This window comes from Arachis ipaensis, chromosome B03, assembly GCF_000816755.2.
Source record: "Arachis ipaensis cultivar K30076 chromosome B03, Araip1.1, whole genome shotgun sequence".
Taxonomy (NCBI): Eukaryota; Viridiplantae; Streptophyta; class Magnoliopsida; order Fabales; family Fabaceae; genus Arachis; species Arachis ipaensis.
This window is the reverse complement of record NC_029787.2, coordinates 134622996-134644923: the sequence shown is the minus strand read 5'-3', so window position 1 is coordinate 134644923 and position 21928 is coordinate 134622996. Positions and strand designations below refer to the sequence as shown.

Here is a 21928-nt window from a genome sequence, read left to right as displayed (position 1 = left end):
TGGATCAAACTCGACTAAAATGAGAAAATTAATAAAGTGAAAAAGTGAGAATCTAACCACTCCTAAATTAAGATAGTAAAACTCACACATGATAGAAACTACAAAATTAATGGTAATTAATTCCTTACTTTATCACTTTATAATTCTTTTCACTTTAAAAAATCTTTTTTCCTATTAATTGATTTAAAATTTTTTTGTCATTTAATTAAAAAGTAAACAGAAATAAAGGATATAAATATTAAAACTAAGAATTTAATTGGTATGCAGTGATTGAATCATATGCTTGTCTTTGTTCCTCCCCCTCCCAAAAAATAAAAAATAAAAATAAAGAAGTTGGAAAATTTAAGAAGAATAGTTCGAAACCAAACACAAAGTTGAAAACCTTGTTTAGTGTCAAATTAGGCGTTCATAAATGAAATATAGCCCACGTGATTCTATTATAGGAATTCTTGATAATAATAATTAATAAATAAACAAGCATTGGTTAACATGTCAATCCTAGAAAATTATTTCATCATTCCAACAGGAGCATGATTAGTATTTCAGCACACCGAATCATCAAACATCTGAATCTTATTGTTCACATGTACGTCACTTGCATTTTTTAAATGCTAATTTATTCTTGGATTTTTTCAATAAATCCAATAAATCATTGCATAATTGATGACATAACTCACAAAACTATTCCACAGCCAGAAGTCTCTAAGGAGAAAAATTTCGAAGCAAATATTCTCTGATATCTAAATCAAATCATTTCGCATGAGTGATATGTCGAAATAATATTCTTTATCCAATTAATGGTGAAAAAATAACCTAAAGTCTCAAGTAAAATATGAGCATAAAATAATCATAATACCCAATAAAAAGTTAACATAACTGACAAAAATACACCCCATTCCAGCAAAAAGATAACTGCTACCATATAAGACAACAATGAATTTGGTTGGATAAATATAGAGAATTAAGGACAGTAATCAAAGCTATTACCAACTAATCTTGCAAGGTGGGACAATAGCTTGCTACAAGGACTCATTTTCTTTTGGTCATAGTTTTGGAAAGTCCCATCACATTATCTTCTGTCCCTACCTGCAAATCACCATCACTTAGAATTCAAATATGAGTTTAGTAAACATGTGTCCTAAGGCACATGATAAGCTTACTATTAGTAGAAAGTTTTACATTTTTTCATTTAATAAATGCAAAATAAATGCATTGAAAACTTAATTTTTTTGTATTTCCAATAAAAACTTTCTCCATTTGTAATTTTAACATGTACCCTTGGGACACAAGATAAATAAACTCTTAAAATATATGAACAAATTTTAGATTCTCATTTCTATGCACCATCGCTATATAAACTGGTTTTGAGATAAAGAATGAAAGTTACTTCTTTTGTCTAATTTTACACTAAGTGGTGCTTCAAAATTAAACTTAACTAGACCAGATAATTCTCATGACTTGAGTATAGAAAAAATTTATAGAAGATTACAATGCAACTATAAAGAGTAAAAAATTCATAGAGAGCATTGGCAGCACAAAAAAACAGGAATCCACCACATCATACCCAAGAGACATGAATCTGACTAAATTGTAAGCTACTAGCAACATTCATCAAACTTCAAACAAAAATGAAATTGTAAAACGTATATGAACACATCTGCAATTGAGAGGCAAAAGGACATCGTGAATTCACTTCTATGTTCTAACTAATATGTTGCTGAGCTATGAGGGGTACTTCCACAGGATACTTATCAATGCAATCTTCCCATGGTCCATTAGGAGAAGACTTCACATTATGAAGTGCCTCCCAAACAGCACTATTACACTTAAACCCACTTCCAAATGCAATTTGCCAAAGCCTATTTCCCCTTCTCATTCTCCCTTTGGCTTCTATATATGCCAGCTCATACCAAATGGAGCTCGACGAAGTGTTTCCAAACCGGTGAAGTGTCATCCTTGAAGCCTCAACATGCACAGGAAGAAGCTGGAGATTCTTCTCCAACTCATCAATCACCGCCCTGCCACCGGCATGTATGCAAAAATGATCAAAGGCGAGCTTGAAATCCGGTATATAAGGTTTCACATCAGCCTTGAACAACTTCCTCATTACCAATGTGGCGAAAAATAGAAGCTGTTCGCTGATTGGGAGCACCAAGGGGCCAAGGGTGGTGATGTTGGTCTTAAGCGCACTGCCTGCGATTGCCATCAAATCCTTAGACAAGGAAACACCAGTCTTCCCAGCATCATCCTGTTCCTGATAGACACACCGGAATGCCTTGTCATCGGCAGCGCGATTGGTCCTCACTACATGAACAAGCCTGTACTTTGCTCTCCTCCGTTCAGCAGACTTGTTGGAGAGCAGCACGGCTGAACCCCCGACCCGAAACAAGCAATTAGGTATGAGCATAGATTTCTTATTCCCAAAGTACCAATTTTGAGTAATGTTCTCAGTGCTAACAACAACAGCGTAAGTATTCCTATGAACCTGCAACAAGTCTTTGGCAAGATCAATAGCTATAACTCCAGCACTACACCCCATTCCCCCCAAATTGAAGCTCTTGATGTTACCCCTCAATTTATACTTGTTAACAATCATGGCAGATAGGGAAGGCGTGGGGTTAAACAAACTGCAATTCAACACGAGAATGCCGATAGCCTTAGGCTTAAGATTGGTGTTTTGGAACAAACTATCCAAAGCACCAAACATAACCTCTTCGGCCTCAGCTCTAGCTGTAACCATGGAAGATCTAGGAGGTATGTAAAGCATGGCTTCGGGGACATAAGTCTCCTCTCCAAGTCCCGAGCGCAAGAGAATCTTGCGCTGGAACTCTAGGGAGGACTCATCAAAGTCTCCGGTGAGGCGAGAATGCTCCATAAAGCTACAGAAGGGGGCCTTGAAGCGATCGGCTGGGCGATAACAAGCAAAGTCAACTAGGTAGACAGGCCGAGGACGAGTGAGAATGAAAACTGTAAGTCCAAAGACAATGAAAGCAGAGCAAGTGAGGATGGCTATTATATTGTACTGGAGGTGGAGCCACACATGGTGAAGATCATCAATATCAGTTTGAGAGAAATGGATTAAGGTCACAAAGATCAAAGGCACAAAGCAAAAGGTGAAGAGGTTGGAGATCAAGTAATGGTAGCCTAGTTTGACATACTTGAGCTTGACACTCTGCAGGAAATCCGGTAGAGCCATCCGAGATGGCGGCTGAATCTGAACGGCCGCAGCAGCGGTGCTGCCTTGGTTATCAGAGATGGTCATCTTCAGAATGCGAAACAAATAACAAAAGAATTGTTGAGTTCTCGAGTGTGATGAGTGAAAAGGGGAAGAGGTGAAGAGTAAGAAAGTCCAAGAAACACATGTATGTCTCGTACCTGAGAAGAAAGTAGCAGTTAAATAACGGTTCCGTCATTCCGTGCAATGTGCGGTAACTGGGATTCTAAGATTCGGGGCAGGTGGGAACGAATTTTCTTTTTTTTTTTTCAAGAAATTATTTTGGTTAATTTCAACAACTCCTCCAATTATTTATTTGCATTTTTTGGGGTTGAAAAATTGAACTAATAATGTATAACAAAGAATGAGTTGGCGAGAAAATAAAAGAAATTTGAGACAGACGTATGCATGTTAGAAAATTCAAATGAAGAGTTGGATGACGTAAGGTGGGGAAGACTCTGGCGAGGACATGTAGATGATACACAAGTTGATATTATCAACATTTCAAAGACAGACTAATGGATATTTTTATTTAGAAAAAAATAATTTTTCAATTGATGAGGTGGAAGACAAGTTAGCAATCCAATAAAAAATATCTCCAAATTAGCACATGCACCACTCTTATTCTATTTTATTATATATAAACAGAACAATTTCCGTAAACTTAAAAATTGTAAATTTAACAAATAGAATTGCTAATAAGTGTTATTCGAACCACTCATGTTACTATGTTAGTGTACACTAAAATTAGCTGCCAAAATCGGTCACTAATATAAAATATATGTTGAAATACAAAATGCACATTAAAAATAAATTAAACAACACATTTATACATAAAATCATAAATACATGACAACTGATTTTACTGTACAAATAAAATTTTTGTATGATATATGCACCACACTTTATCACTTATTTACAATTCTATTAAAAATTTAATTTTAATGCACTTCCCGTGTAAAATAATTTTATACATGCATCTAATTACGTAATATCATGTTAACAAAAATAATTATCTTTTAGATTGATAGCGTGAATAGTCATTTAAAAGAACAAACGCGATTAGATGACTATATAAAATATTTTATATTGTCAATGTATTAAAATTGAACACTTTTGTTAAAAGTTTATTATAATTTACCCTTAACTTTTTGCAAATATGGAAATCAACCTATTGAACCTTTTAAATGTGCAGATTATGTTGCCCATTTTTCTATTAGTATTAACAAAGTTTAGGGTATCGAAATTGCATACGTAAAATAATTCAGACAGGTGCATATAAACTAGAATTCAAGGGGTCCTGCAATTATTTTCTTGCATTACTATTATTATCACTGAATTATATGTTACTCTATAACAAAACTTTCAAAGAAGTAGATGTAACATTCAAACACTTATAATCTTGATAATAAACATAAACACCCCAACTTGGCATATGTTCCATATGCATATAAAACTATTTCATTATCTTAACAGGAGCATGATTTGGATTCAAAAGCACAAAATCATCAAAATTTTGATAGTATTGGCCACATTTAAGACACTGCAATTTTCTAAATGCCAATTTATTCTTGGATTTTTCAATGAATTCAACCATTCATTGCACACCAGAAGTATAACTACATGAGTTTAGATCAATGTGGAGAATTAAGGTCATCAATTAAAGTCATTACCAAGTAATTCAATAAAGTGGGTCAGTAGCTCAGGCTACATAGCCTCCTTTAAGAGTCTTTCAGTCACAGCTTTTGGAAGTCCCATCACACTATCTGTTGTCCCTACCTGCATATTAACATTTCTAAGAATTAGAAGTATTTTTCAATTAAAAGAGGAGAATAATTTTTAGAGTTTGATTGTTATGTTTATGCACACTGTCATACAATTGGATGCTTAATTTGTATAACTTCTAAGATAGTTGGTGTCTGAGTTAAATACTTTTACTAATGTGACAATAAATGATTTGATATCTTTGCACTACTTTTTTAACATTGACAATGCATGCAAATTAAATCCTAATTTTTTTTATTTAACATAAGTTTTTTGAGAATAAACCTACCACTTCTCTGACAAATGGTAATATCGAAGGATGCTCTATTAGCAGCCCACCAGCAACATTGAGAGTAACACCCTCATCAACCTAAATGACAAGAAAAAAGATAAAAAGCTTATCAAACACCCAAATAAACAATTTAAGATAGTTTTGTAGAATAAAGTGATCATCCATGAGATAATCAATTCAAAGAAACAACACATACCAGCTTCTCAATTATTTCATTGGGTATTTCGTTGAAATAGATCTGTAAGTTGAAACAAATTACTCAGAGAGAGAGAGAGAAAGAGAAAAAGAGAGAGGAGAGGAGAAAATTCTACATCCACACGATCCCATTCTCCTTTTCTGAATCCGGTTTTGAGGTTTGTAACTAGAACGGATGACACAGTTGCTGCATGCCCCCCAGAATAATCTGAAATTTTGTAAAGAATTATATACATAGAAGGCCATTGGAAGTTCAAAAGAGAGAAAGAGATTTTAGATTACACATGAATGGAATATAACATATGCAAACCTTTCAAGAATTGCTGAGCTTCTTCTTTGCTAGATGGTTTTTCCCTAACCACACCGTCATAGACCACCACCTCCAAATCATTTCATAATGAAGGCATAAGCAACTTTGACTGATAAAAATTTAGAAAAAAGAAACTTGACCATTTCTTTTACAAACTAATTTCATTACCACAAGGCCATTTATTTACGAGGATAGCAACCACCAACAAGCAAGAGCTTGGAGATCATTTAGTTTTTCATCCATAATACAAGAACAGCAATTTGTTTCGACTCTGGAAATATTTTTAGGCTATTGATACACACTAGCCAAATCAGTTTAAAAAGAGAAGGGACGAGTAAAAGAGACAGCAAGAACAACAAAATGCTAGAAACCAAGAAAACCAAGCCACAATGTAGCTGATTTTTTTTCCCGATAGCAATGTTGGACATTTAACTTGTTTCTGTTTCCTTCAGAAAAAGAATATCAAGTGGTGATGTTGCTTTAGTAACATGTGACGGAAGAACAAAGGAAAACTAGAGAAGAAATATTTATAACTCGGAAGAATATGATGTATACTTGGTCACAAGTAATTAATAATGTTGGCTCAGCATCCTTTAGGTAGTCATCAACAGGGAGCTTCTGTAAGATAGCTTCTGCCTAAGGAATAAAAATGAGAGATGATAAGTACCTGAGTAGCAGCTTCATGAATAAAAGTGATGTAGTATTTTTGAAAGTGTGAATAGTTACATAACATCTCCACATAACTATTTAGAGAAGAGTCACACAAAGAAAAAGAACACACACAGACACACTGATGCAACAATTAAAAAAAAAAAAAAAACTGAGCAAGATATTGCTCTGAAATGGTTTGATGAAGACAAGAGAAGATAAACCCAAATCATTTACTTTGATCGTTCCTGAACCTAACAACGACATCCTCAACTTTGATTGTTCCTATCAGATAAGCATGAAAAACTGAAAAAGAGGACAGAAAAAAAAAAAATAAACGGTTTACTTTGTTACAAAAGGAATGAAGTGTTCGAGTATCTTCATTTCTTCACATGGCTGGCTAATTTACTATTTATCTAATAAGCTATAACCTCTTCAAAAGAAGCTAGTAAGCTACATATCCTCATTTAATAAATGGCCTGGGTAACACCACCTAACAACAACCATTAACACCTAACTAACAGTTGCCAATGACCAGAAAGGAAGCAAGATGTACTGTGTCTGCCGCAATTAAAATCATTGATTCATCAACCCTCTCTTGGTTACTGGTAGTTTGAAGTTTTGATATGATGGCATTAGCCTGATACATAATCACATCCAAAATCAGAGGATAATTGATCATAGCATGGCCTTCCATGAAGGAAAGGGAAACAAAACACTGAAAGCAAAAAACTAGGTGACATCATAAAAGCAGTTACAGCATGCCTTTATAAGGTCTCTCTACTCTCTCTCAGAAAGAAGCAAAATATCTATTATCTCATCTAATACAGCACTAGCACCAAACAGAACTTTTTTTGCTGGTTCACTGATGACAATGAATGCAGTTATGTATGCTTACTTTAAACTAGATCCAACCATCACCATGATTTCTGGCAAACATTGTGGTTATATTTTTCTGGTTATGCACTTTTAACATCAAATTTGTTCTACTTCTCCTTAAACCAATTTTCTTATGTTGAAATAACACACATCTATATAAATATAAAAATAAGAAAACGGTAAAGATACACAGTACTAGTAAAAAGTAATTATGACAATGAGAATAGGATCTACGAAACACTTAAGTATAGATATGATGCAGATGCACACACACAGTTACATAATAAAAGATGATAAGAGTTGCAGTTCCATGCGAGTTAAACTGCCACAACAGACTCAGCTCGTTGTTAACTGAATTCAGTTAGTTAGTTAGTTAGTTAGTTAGTTATGTTACTGTTATATAAACAAATACAGTAACTATAACTACATCTCTGCAAGTAACGTGAAAACAGGGATAGAACTTCAGAGGGTAATATACATTAAACAGCCAATCTCTAATTGAACGATGATTTGAAATAATTGAAATATAATTGACGGAAAGAGGAACCCTAGATTGGAAGGAGAAGAAGACGAACCTTGTAGGAAGAAGTGGAAGCTTCCATTGTTGCAAGCTAATAAACCGAATAGTGAGCGGGAAATGGAGACAGAGGCTATGAAATAAAAACGAAAACGAGCGACTAAAATTAACGAACGAAGAGATTGGTGAATTTCGATTGAGCTGTGTACAAAGGTCTGTAAAATACTAAGAGAAATGTAGATGAGTAAAATCCCATCCCACCCCTATCCTTTTACATAAATGACAACCCGCTCCTCAACCATACAAAATTGACATCCCCACTTTTGAATTTTGATAATTGATAATTGATTTTATTGGACATTCAAATCTTTGGGAGTGGATCTTTTTAATTATTATGTTTTTTTTAATTGTTTGATAAAATACATTTAATATTTTTGTCACATATTTTTTTTCTTACCTAAAAAATATGATCACACTTTATCAAACAATGAAAGAAAAAATTGAGAGGATCAATTAATAATGTTGGCTCAGCATCCTTTAGGTAGTCATCAACAGGGAGCTTCTGTAAGATAGCTTCTGCCTAAGGAATAAAAATGAGAGATGATAAGTACCTGAGTAGCAGCTTCATGAATAAAAGTGATGTAGTATTTTTGAAAGTGTGAATAGTTACATAACATCTCCACATAACTATTTAGAGAAGAGTCACACAAAGAAAAAGAACACACACAGACACACTGATGCAACAATTAAAAAAAAAAAAAAAAACTGAGCAAGATATTGCTCTGAAATGGTTTGATGAAGACAAGAGAAGATAAACCCAAATCATTTACTTTGATCGTTCCTGAACCTAACAACGACATCCTCAACTTTGATTGTTCCTATCAGATAAGCATGAAAAACTGAAAAAGAGGACAGAAAATAAAAAAAAAAAAACAAACGGTTTACTTTGTTACAAAAGGAATGAAGTGTTCGAGTATCTTCATTTCTTCACATGGCTGGCTAATTTACTATTTATCTAATAAGCTATAACCTCTTCAAAAGAAGCTAGTAAGCTACATATCCTCATTTAATAAATGGCCTGGGTAACACCACCTAACAACAACCATTAACACCTAACTAACAGTTGCCAATGACCAGAAAGGAAGCAAGATGTACTGTGTCTGCCGCAATTAAAATCATTGATTCATCAACCCTCTCTTGGTTACTGGTAGTTTGAAGTTTTGATATGATGGCATTAGCCTGATACATAATCACATCCAAAATCAGAGGATAATTGATCATAGCATGGCCTTCCATGAAGGAAAGGGAAACAAAACACTGAAAGCAAAAAACTAGGTGACATCATAAAAGCAGTTACAGCATGCCTTTATAAGGTCTCTCTACTCTCTCTCAGAAAGAAGCAAAATATCTATTATCTCATCTAATACAGCACTAGCACCAAACAGAACTTTTTTTGCTGGTTCACTGATGACAATGAATGCAGTTATGTATGCTTACTTTAAATTTACTTACCATTTTCGTGAATTCGTACCCCATTTCAGATAGTATCTTGCGCCGTGCTACTGAGGATGATCCCAATATAATCTGCAAATGATAATATATCATCAAACATTCAACGTGATTCCATAATCTGACTTAAACTAAAATTGTAGACAACCAGAGCTTTAGTCAGAACTTCACTGCTAGCATGGGGTGTCATTGTCCTAACCCCTAAGCTAGATCCAACCATCACCATGATTTCTGGCAAACATTGTGGTTATATTTTTCTGGTTATGCACTTTTAACATCAAATTTGTTCTACTTCTCCTTAAACCAATTTTCTTATGTTGAAATAACACACATCTATATAAATATAAAAATAAGAAAACGGTAAAGATACACAGTATTAGTAAAAAGTAATTATGACAATGAGAATAGGATCTACGAAACACTTAAGTATAGATATGATGCAGATGCACACACACAGTTACATAATAAAAGATGATAAGAGTTGCAGTTCCATGCGAGTTAAACTGCCACAACAGACTCAGCTCGTTGTTAACTGAATTCAGTTAGTTAGTTAGTTAGTTAGTTAGTTATGTTACTGTTATATAAACAAATACAGTAACTATAACTACATCTCTGCAAGTAACGTGAAAACAGGGATAGAACTTCAGAAGGTAATATACATTAAACAGCCAATCTCTAATTGAACGATGCTTTGAAATAATTGAAATATAATTGACGGAAAGAGGAACCCTAGATTGGAAGGAGAAGAAGACGAACCTTGTAGGAAGAAGTGGAAGCTTCCATTGTTGCAAGCTAATAAACCGAATAGTGAGCGGGAAATGGAGACAGAGGCTATGAAATAAAAACGAAAACGAGCGACTAAAATTAACGAACGAAGAGATTGGTGAATTTCGATTGAGCTGTGTACAAAGGTCTGTAAAATACTAAGAGAAATGTAGATGAGTAAAATCCCATCCCACCCCTATCCTTTTACATAAATGACAACCCGCTCCTCAACCATACAAAATTGACATCCCCACTTTTGAATTTTGATAATTGATAATTGATTTTATTGGACATTCAAATCTTTGGGAGTGGATCTTTTTAATTATTATGTTTTTTTTAATTGTTTGATAAAATACATTTAATATTTTTGTCACATATTTTTTTTCTTACCTAAAAAATATGATCACACTTTATCAAACAATGAAAGAAAAAATTGAGAGGATCATTCTCCAAATCTTCTTGTTAATCCTTCAAATAAATAATTAGGGATTTATGTGTCTTGTTAATAAAAAAGTTAAAAGTAAAAGAAACACTTTGATCTTTTTCTTGATTTCAATCAATTCATTTGAAAGCATTCATTGTATTCCTTTAGAATTTAGAAACTTTCCTTTAGGAGTTTATATTCAATACCTACACCAAACCAAAATGCCAAAACAACCTATTAATTCAACTAGTCATAAAGAAAATGATAGGTAAATACTCATTTAACTTTGATGCCAAATGCAACACCTTTGTCTCACCAAATAATCTCACAAATATTCATTAGTATATTCGTTCAAATGTTTAGCAAATGGTGTGATATCATATCATTTGTAAGTCAAAACGTACTATAATCTTCTGTGTGTTTAAGTTTAAGGTCTCACAAGTTCAAACTTTTGGCTATAACAAATACATATTATCATTTATTTCCAGTCAGTTAATCAAATGCTACTTCCTACGAGGTATTAGAGATGATGAATTAGATATTTTAATTGGGAGGAGAAAAATAAGATAGGAATTTTAGTTTGTAGAAGAAAAAGAATTAGGAATCTTAAAGAAAAAGGAAAAAAGATCGTGAAGAAGAGAAGAACTAATAAGCTATAACCTCTTCAAAAGAAGCTAGTAAGCTACATATCCTCATTTAATAAATGGCCTGGGTAACACCACCTAACAACAACCATTAACACCTAACTAACAGTTGCCAATGACCAGAAAGGAAGCAAGATGTACTGTGTCTGCCGCAATTAAAATCATTGATTCATCAACCCTCTCTTGGTTACTGGTAGTTTGAAGTTTTGATATGATGGCATTAGCCTGATACATAATCACATCCAAAATCAGAGGATAATTGATCATAGCATGGCCTTCCATGAAGGAAAGGGAAACAAAACACTGAAAGCAAAAAACTAGGTGACATCATAAAAAGCAGTTACAGCATGCCTTTATAACGTCTCTCTACTCTCTCTCAGAAAGAAGCAAAATATCTATTATCTCATCTAATACAGCACTAGCACCAAACAGAACTTTCTTTGCTGGTTCACTGATGACAATGAATGCAGTTATGTATGCTTACTTTAAATTGCAGCAGCAACTCTAGCAAAAACAACTGAAGATCAAAGATCTTCAAGATCACATTAACGACTGGACACTATAGTAGAATTCAGTCAACTACGCGTGGTGGTTTGGTGGACAGAAAAAGGAAAGATTCAATTTTAGATGAAAGGATAAAAAAAGTTATTAAAAATCTTCACAAAATAATGAGTTTAGTTATAATGGTGATCAATGGTTCACCAATAATGGTGATTGGGAACTTCATAGCTTCTAGGCAATGCCTCTCACATACTGGTCCAATGTTGTATTGAACAGCTGACACCTACACAAACCCATGGAAAATTGATTCAACAAACAAGTTCTTCCATGGTAAATAAGGGGAAAATTTGAGAAGAAAAAGTGATATATACTACGTTACCTAATAGGAGATCCGGGTGTATAGAGCGGATTCTTGACAACATATTCAACATACAAATTGTAGATATACTTCAAGGAGTCCCGCAGATCACCGGTTCGAGGATGAGTCACTAGGATAATCTGCATGAAACATGAAAATCATGGAGAATCTCAATATAATCATAACCACAAGTTAATTACAAAAATTACAAAAGTGCCAAATAAAAATTAATTACAACTTAAATCAGCACCAACTACGGGCTTGTTTGGGTGAGCTTTTAAAAAAAGATCTTTTTTTTAGTTATCTTTTTTTAAAAGATCTTATAAAGAAGTAAAAGTAATTTTATGTTTGGATATCTCATGTAAAAAGGTCTTTTTATTTATCAATTATGTTTGGGTATAACAGTATAAAAGTACTTTTTTGTTCATTTATTACATGAAAAACATCTTTTTTTTAAGGAAAAAAGATCTTTTAAAAAAAGATGTAAATTACAGCTTCTCAAAAAAGATCTTTTTTTGATTTTACTAGTGCTTTTACTTTTACTACTAGAAATTTGCCAAACACGTTAAAAAATAAGGAAAAAAACACATACAATTTTAAGCAACATTCTTTTTTATAAAAAGAAATTAAGCAATATCAAGTAATTCATTTGTGAGATATAGAGAACACTAAAAAAGTAATGACTAGAAGGCAAACCTTGGCTTCAGCTAGAGCCATAACCAGCTCTTCAGGAGTTTCCTTTCGGATGCTCTTCTCATCAATATCAGCAGTCTGCACGTAAATACAAAAGATTAAAGAAGCCACGTCCACACCTTAAAATCCAATCCAATCATTGTTGAACGAATGTCATTTACTTACCATTTTCGTGAATTCGTACCCCATTTCAGATAGTATCTTGCGCCGTGCTACTGAGGATGATCCCAATATAATCTGCAAATGATAATATATCATCAAACATTCAACGTGATTCCATAATCTGACTTAAACTAAAATTGGGGCTTGTTTGGGTGAGCTTTTAAAAAAAGATCTTTTTTTTAGTTATCTTTTTTTAAAAGATCTTATAAAGAAGTAAAAGTAATTTTATGTTTGGATATCTCATGTAAAAAGGTCTTTTTATTTATCAATTATGTTTGGGTATAACAGTATAAAAGTACTTTTTTGTTCATTTATTACATGAAAAACATCTTTTTTTTAAGGAAAAAAGATCTTTTAAAAAAAGATGTAAATTACAGCTTCTCAAAAAAGATCTTTTTTTGATTTTACTAGTGCTTTTACTTTTACTACTAGAAATTTGCCAAACACGTTAAAAAATAAAAAAAGATCTTTTTTCATTGAAAAAAGATCTTTTTTTAACAAAATAATGACGCCCAAACATGCACGTAACATCTTAAGGTATACAAGAACATTGTTGTAGCTGACCTTTATTCCGGAAGGACTTTCCATGAAACTAAGTTTATATGTATTGGTTCGAAAACTGTGAAATGAACAACCTTGGCCGGGCAACTGAGGCACACCAAGGTTTCCTTTCTCTGCACTGCACAATAAGTTGGAATACGTGAACTAAACCTACCAGTTCAGTATAAAAAGTCTACACCAAAGAAACTCCTTTTACAATCATACAAAACATCCATCATCATTTATATTGTTGATCAATGGCTAATTGCTGAAATAGTAGACAAGATACCATAATAAAGCAATTTCACAAACAAAATATAACAAACAGGAGAAAACTACACCTAATTAGGATAAAAATGAAGGGCACATCAGAATAAACAACCATCCCATTAAGTTCTATGAGATCATAGCACATTACTAACTTAATGATACCATGGTGTGAGGTTATAAACATTACTTACATGACCATTTAGGAATTCACAACCAAAACCAAGGACTTAATTTTCAATTGCAGGTTTATCACCTAGGCCCAACTTAACTCCTTATCATTGTCTAGTGCTGTAATTTCTACACATTGCACAGAAAATGATGTATAAATACAAAAACTATTCTTAAGAAGGTACTTCGGCAACAATATAACAAAAATGGTCAATTATCCATGAAAAATGGTCAACATTGTTAACGCACTACCCTCACCCAAAATGATATCTGTTGCATAATTTTGCAACAATTCTTAACTTTGCGTGTATTTATTTAAATAAAATAACCAACATACATGGTAGGGTCCATCTTCGCTGTTAGTGACTTCAGTGAGAAAAGAAGTCCAAACATTAACTTATGGTCTTGCTGAGCATTCAATGTCCGCAATGGGCGATTCCACTCCCGATAGAGCAAGCATACACCATTCCTATTGAACACATACATCATATGGCCATTGTTCCCTGAAGCTGTTGGTACAGGAGGTGATGGACTGATTTCGGACCCTCCGAAAAATTGCATTCTTGATCAACAAGGATGTAGAAACAGAGATACTAGTATACCAAAACCTGAAGTGGATGTTAATCACTTTTAGTGCAGTATTTCACAATTGGCAGTAAACATAAGGTATCAGGTTGCGAGAACCGAACCGGTCATTGAACCGGTCGAGTGACTGGTTCAATGGTTCAATGGTCCAACCGAAATCGAGCCATAGTTGAACCGGTTTAATTAAATATACGATAAAATTATTAAAAAGTCAATATATAATTTTAAATATTTAGATTCAATGATTTTTAAACTTATAAAATTCAAAAATTCAGAGTTTACATCAACTTCCATATCTCCATCTAATAAAATAGAATAAAAGGCCAATGCGAACCCAAAGTTAATACTTAACAACATATATCTTTATTAAATGAAACAAGTTTTGCTATTTCACTAAATCCCACCAATGATACCAAGTGAGTGCATATTTTAAAGGGACCAAAGCATCATAAAAGACTAGATAGGATTTGTAAGAAGAATTCTGAAGCATCTACAGATATATGAGGTACTTAAGTCGGCCTTAGAATGAATTTTCATTGTCTTAAAAACAAGTTTTCTTTGCAAAAGATATGCAGTAAATGCAAGTTTTTTTTCAAAACAAAATGCTCAATTAAATTGGCTTCTATCCCACAAAACAAGAAGCCACAGCACACCACAAAATCATAAAGAATCAACTGAAATTTCAGCAATCTACTTCTGACCATAAAAATTCCCCAAATTGGAACAACCAAACAAACAACCCGTACCCACACAACCCCGAGAATCCAAAATTCAAGCAACAGGCCACAGAATAAAAGGAAAAAGGAACAGAAAGAATTAAGAAGAGTACCAATCTAATACACAGAAATTTATTAATTTTTTTATTATAAGACAACAAGTTTTTCAAGGCACAAAACAATCCAAATTACATATAGCCAAAAACAACACAAATTAAATCCAGAAAATTTTCAGAAAAATTAACTCAGCAAAGAAAAACAAACCATGAACAAAATTATACCAAAAAATTTAGCAAGATACCATCAACTCAGCCAGTAAAATTTAACAAATCAGTGAAACACCATCAACAAAATTAATCCAGAATAATTAAAATTCTTCAACATCATAGTTTATTTCAGTTTCATACAAATTAATAAAAGAAAAAACATAACAAATCCATCAGAAACTCATAATCATAAACATTATTCCAAATTACAGAATCATATCATCAGAGATAGAAACTCAAAATCATCAAAATCAAGTTATTAACGACAAAAAAAAACGAACAAGCACTGGTTACCGCGCGGCGAGGGAGGCACGAAACTGACGCCAAGGTAGGAGCGAAACAGACGGTGAGGCAGGGAGGAGCGAAACAGAATTGCTAGCGAAGGAGGAACGATTATACAGAGACCCAGAGGAGAAGAGCTTGTGCGAGAGAGAAGAGGGTCAAAGAGCTACCAATGTGCGAGAGAGAAGAGGGCCAGACGCAACGACGTAGAGGAGAAGAGGGCCGAGCAGAGCTTCCAGAGGTGACTAAATTTTGAATGTTAGGCGACGCTGGCTTAGTGAGCACCACTGCTGCTGCAGTTTGAGAGAGAGAGAGAGACAGACGACGCCGAACTAGGGTGCAATGGAAATTAGGGTTGGAACTTGGAGGGGAGAGGGCTGAAGGAGGAGTTCGGAAGCAACGTTGCGAGAACTGGACCGGTCAATAAACCGATAAGATCACTGGTTTAACGGTTTATCGGTTTGACTGGGGTTCAACCGATTTTATTAAATATTAAATAAAATTATTAAAAATTAATATATGTAATACTTGATCACTATCTAGTTGTTCTATCTTCAAAAATAAAAATTTCTAATTAGTAACAACTACAATTTACAAACACAAATTAAATACAGCCAATAACTAAATATTTACAGAAAATTTCTAATCACATTAAGAAGCCAACAACATACAACATCAAAAGTTCAAAACATAATTATCAATTACATATGGCATCAGAAGTTCAGAAAACAAACTCAAAAGTCAAAATCCATACAATTAGACAACTAAATCAACAATCAACAAAATTAATAAGTACCACCAAAAAATAACGAAATTATTTTAGAAGAATTAACTCAAATTGAAAAGAACAGTGAACCTGAACAAAATCACTAAATGAAGTCAATCAAAATACAATAGTCCTCAACAAGCAACTAAAGAGGGCTAATTCCATAATTCTAGCCTTGAAGACTTTCACAGCCTCGTCAAGAAACTTAGCAGAGAAAGAGAGAACCTGGAGAATAAAGGGAAGAAGCTCGACTGCTCGAGCAGTGAGAGGAGGTGACGGCCGAGCAGTGGAACAGAGGTGACGATGAGGAGAGACGTTCGCGGTGAGAGTGAGACGAGACGCGACAGCGAGGAGAAGAGCTCCACGATGGCGATTAACAATTACCTAATTCAAGAAATTGATTGAACCGGGTGAAGGATTTGTCATGGCTTCATATGCGGATCCGAATCCAAAGTCTAGAAATCTAAATTACAAATTACATACAACAATTCAGAATGACAGCAATTCAGAATCCAGATTATATCAATTCATACAGCATTCAAAATCCAGAATTATATTCAGCAAAATTCAATACAGCAGAATTAAACTTATATTGCAAAATTCAATATAGCAAAATTCAAAATCCAGAGTCCCAAAATTGAACTTATATCAAATTCAGAATTACAGAATGATTAATTCATATAATTAACAAAATAAAAAAAAATGAAAAGCAGAAGAACTCTGTATCAAGCCATCAATTCATATTGACGAAGAAAATCCAAATATTAACAAAATCAGAAAATCAAGCAAATCAATTACTAACAACTGTATTATCAGAATCAATTACTAAACCCTAAACCAGCAAACCGACGCCAAGGAGATGGCTGCGAAGTGCGAACAGAGTTATCAATTTCACGTGAAGTCACTACACCTGAGTTTCCACCTTATTTGTAATATCCATAACGAACGTATCTCTTAGCATAGTGGTGCACAATATGCACTCAACAAACAGTAACACTACTAGTCCAAGGTAAAAGCAAAATTTGTTGACACCAAATATTTCATCAATTACTTATACATAGATGATATCAGCAACCAACACAGAAAAACTAAGGATAACATTATAAATTTGCAAAAGGTTATAGAAACACATAAGATGATGCAAGTCATCACCAGACCTCACTGTTGTACCTCTACTAAATCAGGCTTTGGCAACACCCCGAAACAGGACATGTTATCAACCATGTTCAACACCATGCTGAGCTTTACAAGCATGTATTATTAGATTATATTTTCAATAAAAATAAATTAACAAGAAGTTTGTCAACAAAAGAAAACTAAAACTCTGATTTTGGTACCAACTGTTTTTAGCTATTAAATTCAACTGTAATGTGAATTGCATACCAAAGACTTCCAATCAACCAAGTAGAGAACAAAAGATGAAGGTCCTCCACCTCCGATCCCTAACGGAATCAATCTAAAACCCAGCAAATGATTTTGTTCTCTACTTTAAAACAGATCCAAGAGATCGTCACTAATTCCTAATATATGAACTCGATACACTTGAATTTTAAACAGAATCTAGTGCAAGTGCTCAAAATCAATGGTATTAGATAATACAGATTACAAAGTTAAGTTGATGCTTCAACTATTCTATGAACCACGATCTGCTGCATCTGTTAATTGAAATGAACAAAGAAAAAAAAGAGAGACAGCAGCATTGTGCACCTTGCAACGAGAATAGCTGAGGCGGAGAAGGCGGTGTTCGTTGCGGTGCCAGAAGCAGAGTTTGCGCGCGGCAGTGAAGAGATCGAAGGGATGGTGGAAGATGATTAGAGATTTGGAATGGGGAATGGGGAATGGAGTGTGGACGTGTGGTAGTGGTAGGGGTATTTTTGGGAACTGAAATATTTCTTTAATTTTTTTTTTTTTAATAACAAAAAATTGGGTTTGTATTTATTCTTATTTTTCGGTCCATATTATTTCAGTATCGGTTAAGTAAAGTGCACGACATAAGTTAACTACTAACTAGCTAGTTGGGCTTGTTTGTTTATTTCGAGTTGGATATGGGCTTATGTTTTAACTTTGTTCTCAACAATATTATTGGGCTTTCCTAATAACAAGGCTAAACCCTTGTCCAAAAAAGCCCAAACCAATAGCGGAAGAAATTTATCCAAATGTCTAGTAGTCATCATGTATGACTGTATGTCTTGCAATAAGTGTATCTGTGTTTGAAATTTGACTAAGCAAAGTAGTAAATAGAGTTAAAAATTAAATATGAATTATTGATCTAAAATATAATAAATAGAGTTAAGTTTTGTTTAATTAATAAAAAGTGCATTATTTTTTACTTAATATATAATGTTTAAGGATGAGTTAAGTTTCATTGATGGCAACTAAGTGCGATTAATTGTTAATATATCCATTTTGTCTACAAACTCGTTAAGAATGAGTAGCAAATATATAATTTTAGGATTTGGATCTTCTAAAGTTTGAATTTCACTTTAGAGAGTAAAGTGTGATCTCTCACCATTGATTTTATAGGTGGGACCAATAATAAATATGAAAGAGAAACTATTTAATGGTAGAAAATCACACTTTACTCTCTAGAGTGAAATTCAAACTTTAGAGGATCCAAATCCATAATCTTAATTAGTAAACATCCTTAGATTAGAAGGTTTACTTTAGTAGTGGAGTAATAAAGTATAATATATTTGAATTTTTTGCTAATCATTATGTGATGAAAATATTAGTAAACCACTACTAGTCTTCAATTTAAGAGATATATTAATATGTCATTTCAACTAAATATCAGCTGTGTTTACATTGTTTTTTCTTTTTTTTTGTAATTGTTTTTTGTGAGTGCTTCATTAGCATTAGATCGAATAGATTTTGATATCATACTAAAATTTAAATTAAGTGGTCCGATTTCAACTCTAAAAACTTTCGCACTTATAAAATATTTAAACACTTTATTTTTACTTAAAGTCGTAGAACTTGTAATATTTTTTATTATTTGATACTTTTTTTTTTTAACTGACGAGCTCAACACAATTATAGTGGAGCGACAAAAAATAAAGGTATGCAGACAATAAAAGCAACAAAAACCAACCTAAACATAATCCCTATTGTTATTTTCGACATTGTCATCAACAACAAATTAAAAGAGATCCGTACTACTCTACTCTCTATAATTTGTCAAAGATTTGTAAAACACCTCTTGTACACCAGCTTCCTTGTTATTAAATATCCGTCCGTTCCTCTCAAACCAAACATTCCATATAACTGCAAAAAAACATATAAACCACTTGTTGCGCTCCTCTTTCTTGCTAATGACACATGTCCAACTCTCAAAGTGTTCTTTTAGTATAGACCACAACCTCTCAAATTCAAAGAGCCATTCACACCACACCTGTCAGGTAAACTCACAACCAAGAAACAAGTGGTGAATATATTTCACATCTTTTTTACATAACACACACATGTTATCACCATGGATAAGAATGTCCAGTCTATGCAATCTTTCTTTAGTATTTACTCTTTCTATAAAAGCAAACCAGATAAATAACTTTACTTGTGGCAGAACCAAACCTTTCCATATGGTTCTGGTGAAACTGTAGCTGGTAATATCTTCCGATAACGTTTCTAACTGCAACACTTGCACAAAGGAGTTAGTTGAAAAAATACCTTCCTTGTCAAACTTCTATACAACTCTATCTTGCGTATCACATGCTATCTCAACAGGTCTTAAAGTCTCATGCAATTGATCCACTAGTTCCAACTCCTATTGGTATAATTCTTGTCTCCATTGGAAGTTCCAAATCCACTCTAACCCATCTCAAAACCCACAATCCCCTATAACAGATCCTGTTTGGTTTGAAACAGAGAAAAGTCTCGAAAACGTCATCTTAAGCGACCCACTTTGTAGCCAAACATTTTCCCAGAACTGAGTCCTCCTTTCATCACTCACCTCCATAAACAACCCAGCAATCATCTTATCTCTCACATTATGGTCTTTGAACTACAGCTGATAGATTTCTTTCTATGGACCTCCTCTACTAGGCAATGTTTGAGCTGACATACAACATCACATTAGGGTTCAAGTTATGACAAGAGCGTATAACCTTCTTCCACAATGGACACTCCTCTTTTGAGAACCGTCACCACCACTTGAAAAGGAGCTGTGTTCCTCACCACAGCATCACCCACTCCCAATCCTCCTAACTTTTTAGGTGCCTAGACCACGTCCCACTTGACAAGTGCCACGCCTTGCCTGCCTTCCTCCTTACTCCATAGAAATTTTTTCTGCAACGAAATTAACTTTTTCGCCACTGCTTTCGGCATCTTATACAAACTAAAATAATGCACCGGCAAGCTATTCAACACAGACTTAATCAGAACTAACTTACCCGCTTTGTTAAGGACTTTTGCCTTCCATAGACTAAGCTTCTCTTCGACCTTATCAATTATTAGTTTGCACGTGCTGACCCACCTGGAGTTCGCTCCCAAGGAGATGCTAAGATATCTAACTGAAAGGTTCGCCTCCTTACACCCCAATAAGTTACACATATTGTGTGTCCATGGCTGTTTGCAGTTGATTGGGATCAGACTGGACTTATCAAAGTTTATACATAACCCCGACATCATCTTAAAGCACCTCAACAATCTGGCATAGTTTCTGATGGTCTCCTCCTCCGGCGGACAGAACAATATAGTGTCATCTGCAAATTGAAGATGTGACAACTTTATATTATCCTTACCAACCAGCAAAGACGAAATACGTCTGTTTCTGACTGCCTCCCCTACCATCCTATGCAGGACATCAACAACAAGAACAAACAAAAATGGAGACAGTCGGTCACCGTGTCTCAAACCACTCTCCATCTTAAATGGTTTAGTTGGTGAACTATTTATCAAAATCGACATCGAGATAGTACCAACACACTCCTTCACCCATTCTATATATTAGGTTTTTTTTTCTCAATTTGAAAAATATTCTAAGATCATATCTAACATTACAAGTTTAGTCTCTATCAATATCATTTGTAATTTTGTATCCATCAAAAAGACAAATTAATGAAAAGAAGTACTTGACAAAAACTGGTCATGATTTACCATCAACCAGTTGGCATATATGATTGAGATAATTAATTAATAACTTTTTTTTTTACATTACATATATATAAAGGGATAATAACATACAGCTAGCTAGCATTGACACTTAAGGGGGAAAAAAATCAAACCACATTTGATTTTTGTTATTAAAGAACAAAGCTAATTAAGCTACTAATAATAAGCTAGGTGCATTTTTTGGTTTTTCACTTAATCCACTTGATTTGTATAATATAATCTCTATTTTTTGTCCCACCAAGCTTAATTAGTCTTCACTGGAGGCTAAGAAACTTCAACCTACATTGCATGAACGAAATCAGATTCCAAGCCACATTATTAATTCACAATGAAATATATATATATATGATC

General features: G+C 33.8%; 4 protein-coding genes and 2 long non-coding RNA genes across 15 annotated transcripts in view; 1 reads left to right on the top strand and 5 right to left on the bottom strand.

Moving 5' to 3' along the window:
* LOC107631967 (maf-like protein DDB_G0281937) lies at positions 772-13009 on the bottom strand. Of its 6 annotated transcripts, XM_016335576.2 has the most exons (10): positions 12879-13009; positions 12717-12791; positions 11303-11386; positions 6331-6411; positions 5776-5845; positions 5582-5673; positions 5467-5508; positions 5268-5348; positions 4888-4993; positions 772-1086 (listed from the first exon to the last, which is right to left on the bottom strand). In XM_016335576.2, exons 1-9 carry the CDS (start codon positions 12969-12971, stop codon positions 4922-4924), a joined length of 690 nt encoding a protein of 229 aa, XP_016191062.1. In that variant the 5' UTR covers positions 12972-13009; the 3' UTR covers positions 772-1086; positions 4888-4921. The 6 variants fall into 6 exon arrangements, with proteins under 6 accessions (XP_016191062.1, XP_020975684.1, XP_020975688.1 ...); XM_021120025.1 differs by lacking the exon at positions 11303-11386; XM_021120029.1 differs by lacking the exon at positions 11303-11386 and having other exon boundaries at positions 5467-5469.
* LOC107631965 (3-ketoacyl-CoA synthase 4) lies at positions 1461-3858 on the bottom strand. Of its 3 annotated transcripts, none has more exons than XM_016335572.2 (2): positions 3376-3858; positions 1461-3262 (listed from the first exon to the last, which is right to left on the bottom strand). In XM_016335572.2, the coding sequence occupies exon 2, from the start codon at positions 3260-3262 to the stop codon at positions 1703-1705; it is 1560 nt and encodes a 519-aa protein (XP_016191058.1). In that variant the 5' UTR covers positions 3376-3858; the 3' UTR covers positions 1461-1702. The 3 variants fall into 3 exon arrangements, with proteins under 3 accessions (XP_016191058.1, XP_020975683.1, XP_020975682.1); XM_021120024.1 differs by lacking the exon at positions 3376-3858 and having other exon boundaries at positions 1492-2967; positions 3159-3256; XM_021120023.1 differs by lacking the exon at positions 3376-3858 and having other exon boundaries at positions 1492-3363.
* Positions 9339-10258, bottom strand: LOC107631968. Its single transcript, XR_001618655.2, has 2 exons — positions 10085-10258; positions 9339-9403 (listed from the first exon to the last, which is right to left on the bottom strand). It is a non-coding gene; the product is annotated as an uncharacterized LOC107631968 (long non-coding RNA).
* Positions 11657-18338, bottom strand: LOC107631966 (trafficking protein particle complex subunit 1). Of its 3 annotated transcripts, XM_016335573.2 has the most exons (6): positions 16694-16795; positions 15715-16113; positions 14191-14461; positions 13440-13554; positions 12042-12160; positions 11657-11945 (listed from the first exon to the last, which is right to left on the bottom strand). In XM_016335573.2, the coding sequence occupies exons 3-6, from the start codon at positions 14412-14414 to the stop codon at positions 11894-11896; spliced, it is 510 nt and encodes a 169-aa protein (XP_016191059.1). In that variant the 5' UTR covers positions 14415-14461; positions 15715-16113; positions 16694-16795; the 3' UTR covers positions 11657-11893. The 3 variants fall into 3 exon arrangements, with proteins under 3 accessions (XP_016191059.1, XP_016191061.1, XP_016191060.1); XM_016335575.2 differs by lacking the exons at positions 15715-16113; positions 16694-16795 and adding an exon at positions 18176-18338; XM_016335574.2 differs by lacking the exon at positions 15715-16113.
* On the top strand, positions 16723-18169 carry LOC107631969. The gene is made up of 2 exons (XR_001618656.2): positions 16723-16796; positions 16885-18169. It is a non-coding gene; the product is annotated as an uncharacterized LOC107631969 (long non-coding RNA).
* The window catches only part of LOC107634807 (protein RADIALIS-like 4), a 1581-nt gene continuing 1186 nt past the window's right edge, over positions 21534-21928 (bottom strand). Inside the window, exon 2 of the mRNA XM_016338220.2 lies at positions 21534-21856. Coding sequence (XP_016193706.1) covers positions 21832-21856 — 25 coding nt within the window. The 3' untranslated portion in view covers positions 21534-21831. The remainder of the gene's footprint in view (positions 21857-21928) is intronic.

What these genes read in the sequence shown, in the direction of transcription:
- LOC107631965 (XM_016335572.2), bottom strand. Translation starts at nt 3,262, where the DNA reads ATGACCATCTCTGATAACCAAGGCAGCACCGCTGCTGCGGCCGTTCAG.
- LOC107631967 (XM_016335576.2), bottom strand. Translation starts at nt 12,971, where the DNA reads ATGATATATTATCATTTGCAGATTATATTGGGATCATCCTCAGTAGCA. An exon ending in TATTAATTACTTGTGACCAA is followed by an intron (nt 5,846 to 6,330) that starts GTATACATCATA and finishes AATGATTTGGAG; the next exon opens with GTGGTGGTCTATGACGGTGT. An exon ending in GAGAATGGGATCGTGTGGAT is followed by an intron (nt 5,509 to 5,581) that starts GTAGAATTTTCT and finishes TTCAACTTACAG; the next exon opens with ATCTATTTCAACGAAATACC.
- LOC107631966 (XM_016335575.2), bottom strand. Translation starts at nt 14,414, where the DNA reads ATGCAATTTTTCGGAGGGTCCGAAATCAGTCCATCACCTCCTGTACCA. An exon ending in GCGAAGATGGACCCTACCAT is followed by an intron (nt 13,555 to 14,190) that starts GTATGTTGGTTA and finishes CTTATTGTGCAG; the next exon opens with TGCAGAGAAAGGAAACCTTG. An exon ending in AAAGTCCTTCCGGAATAAAG is followed by an intron (nt 12,161 to 13,439) that starts GTCAGCTACAAC and finishes TGTTTCATGCAG; the next exon opens with ATTATCCTAGTGACTCATCC.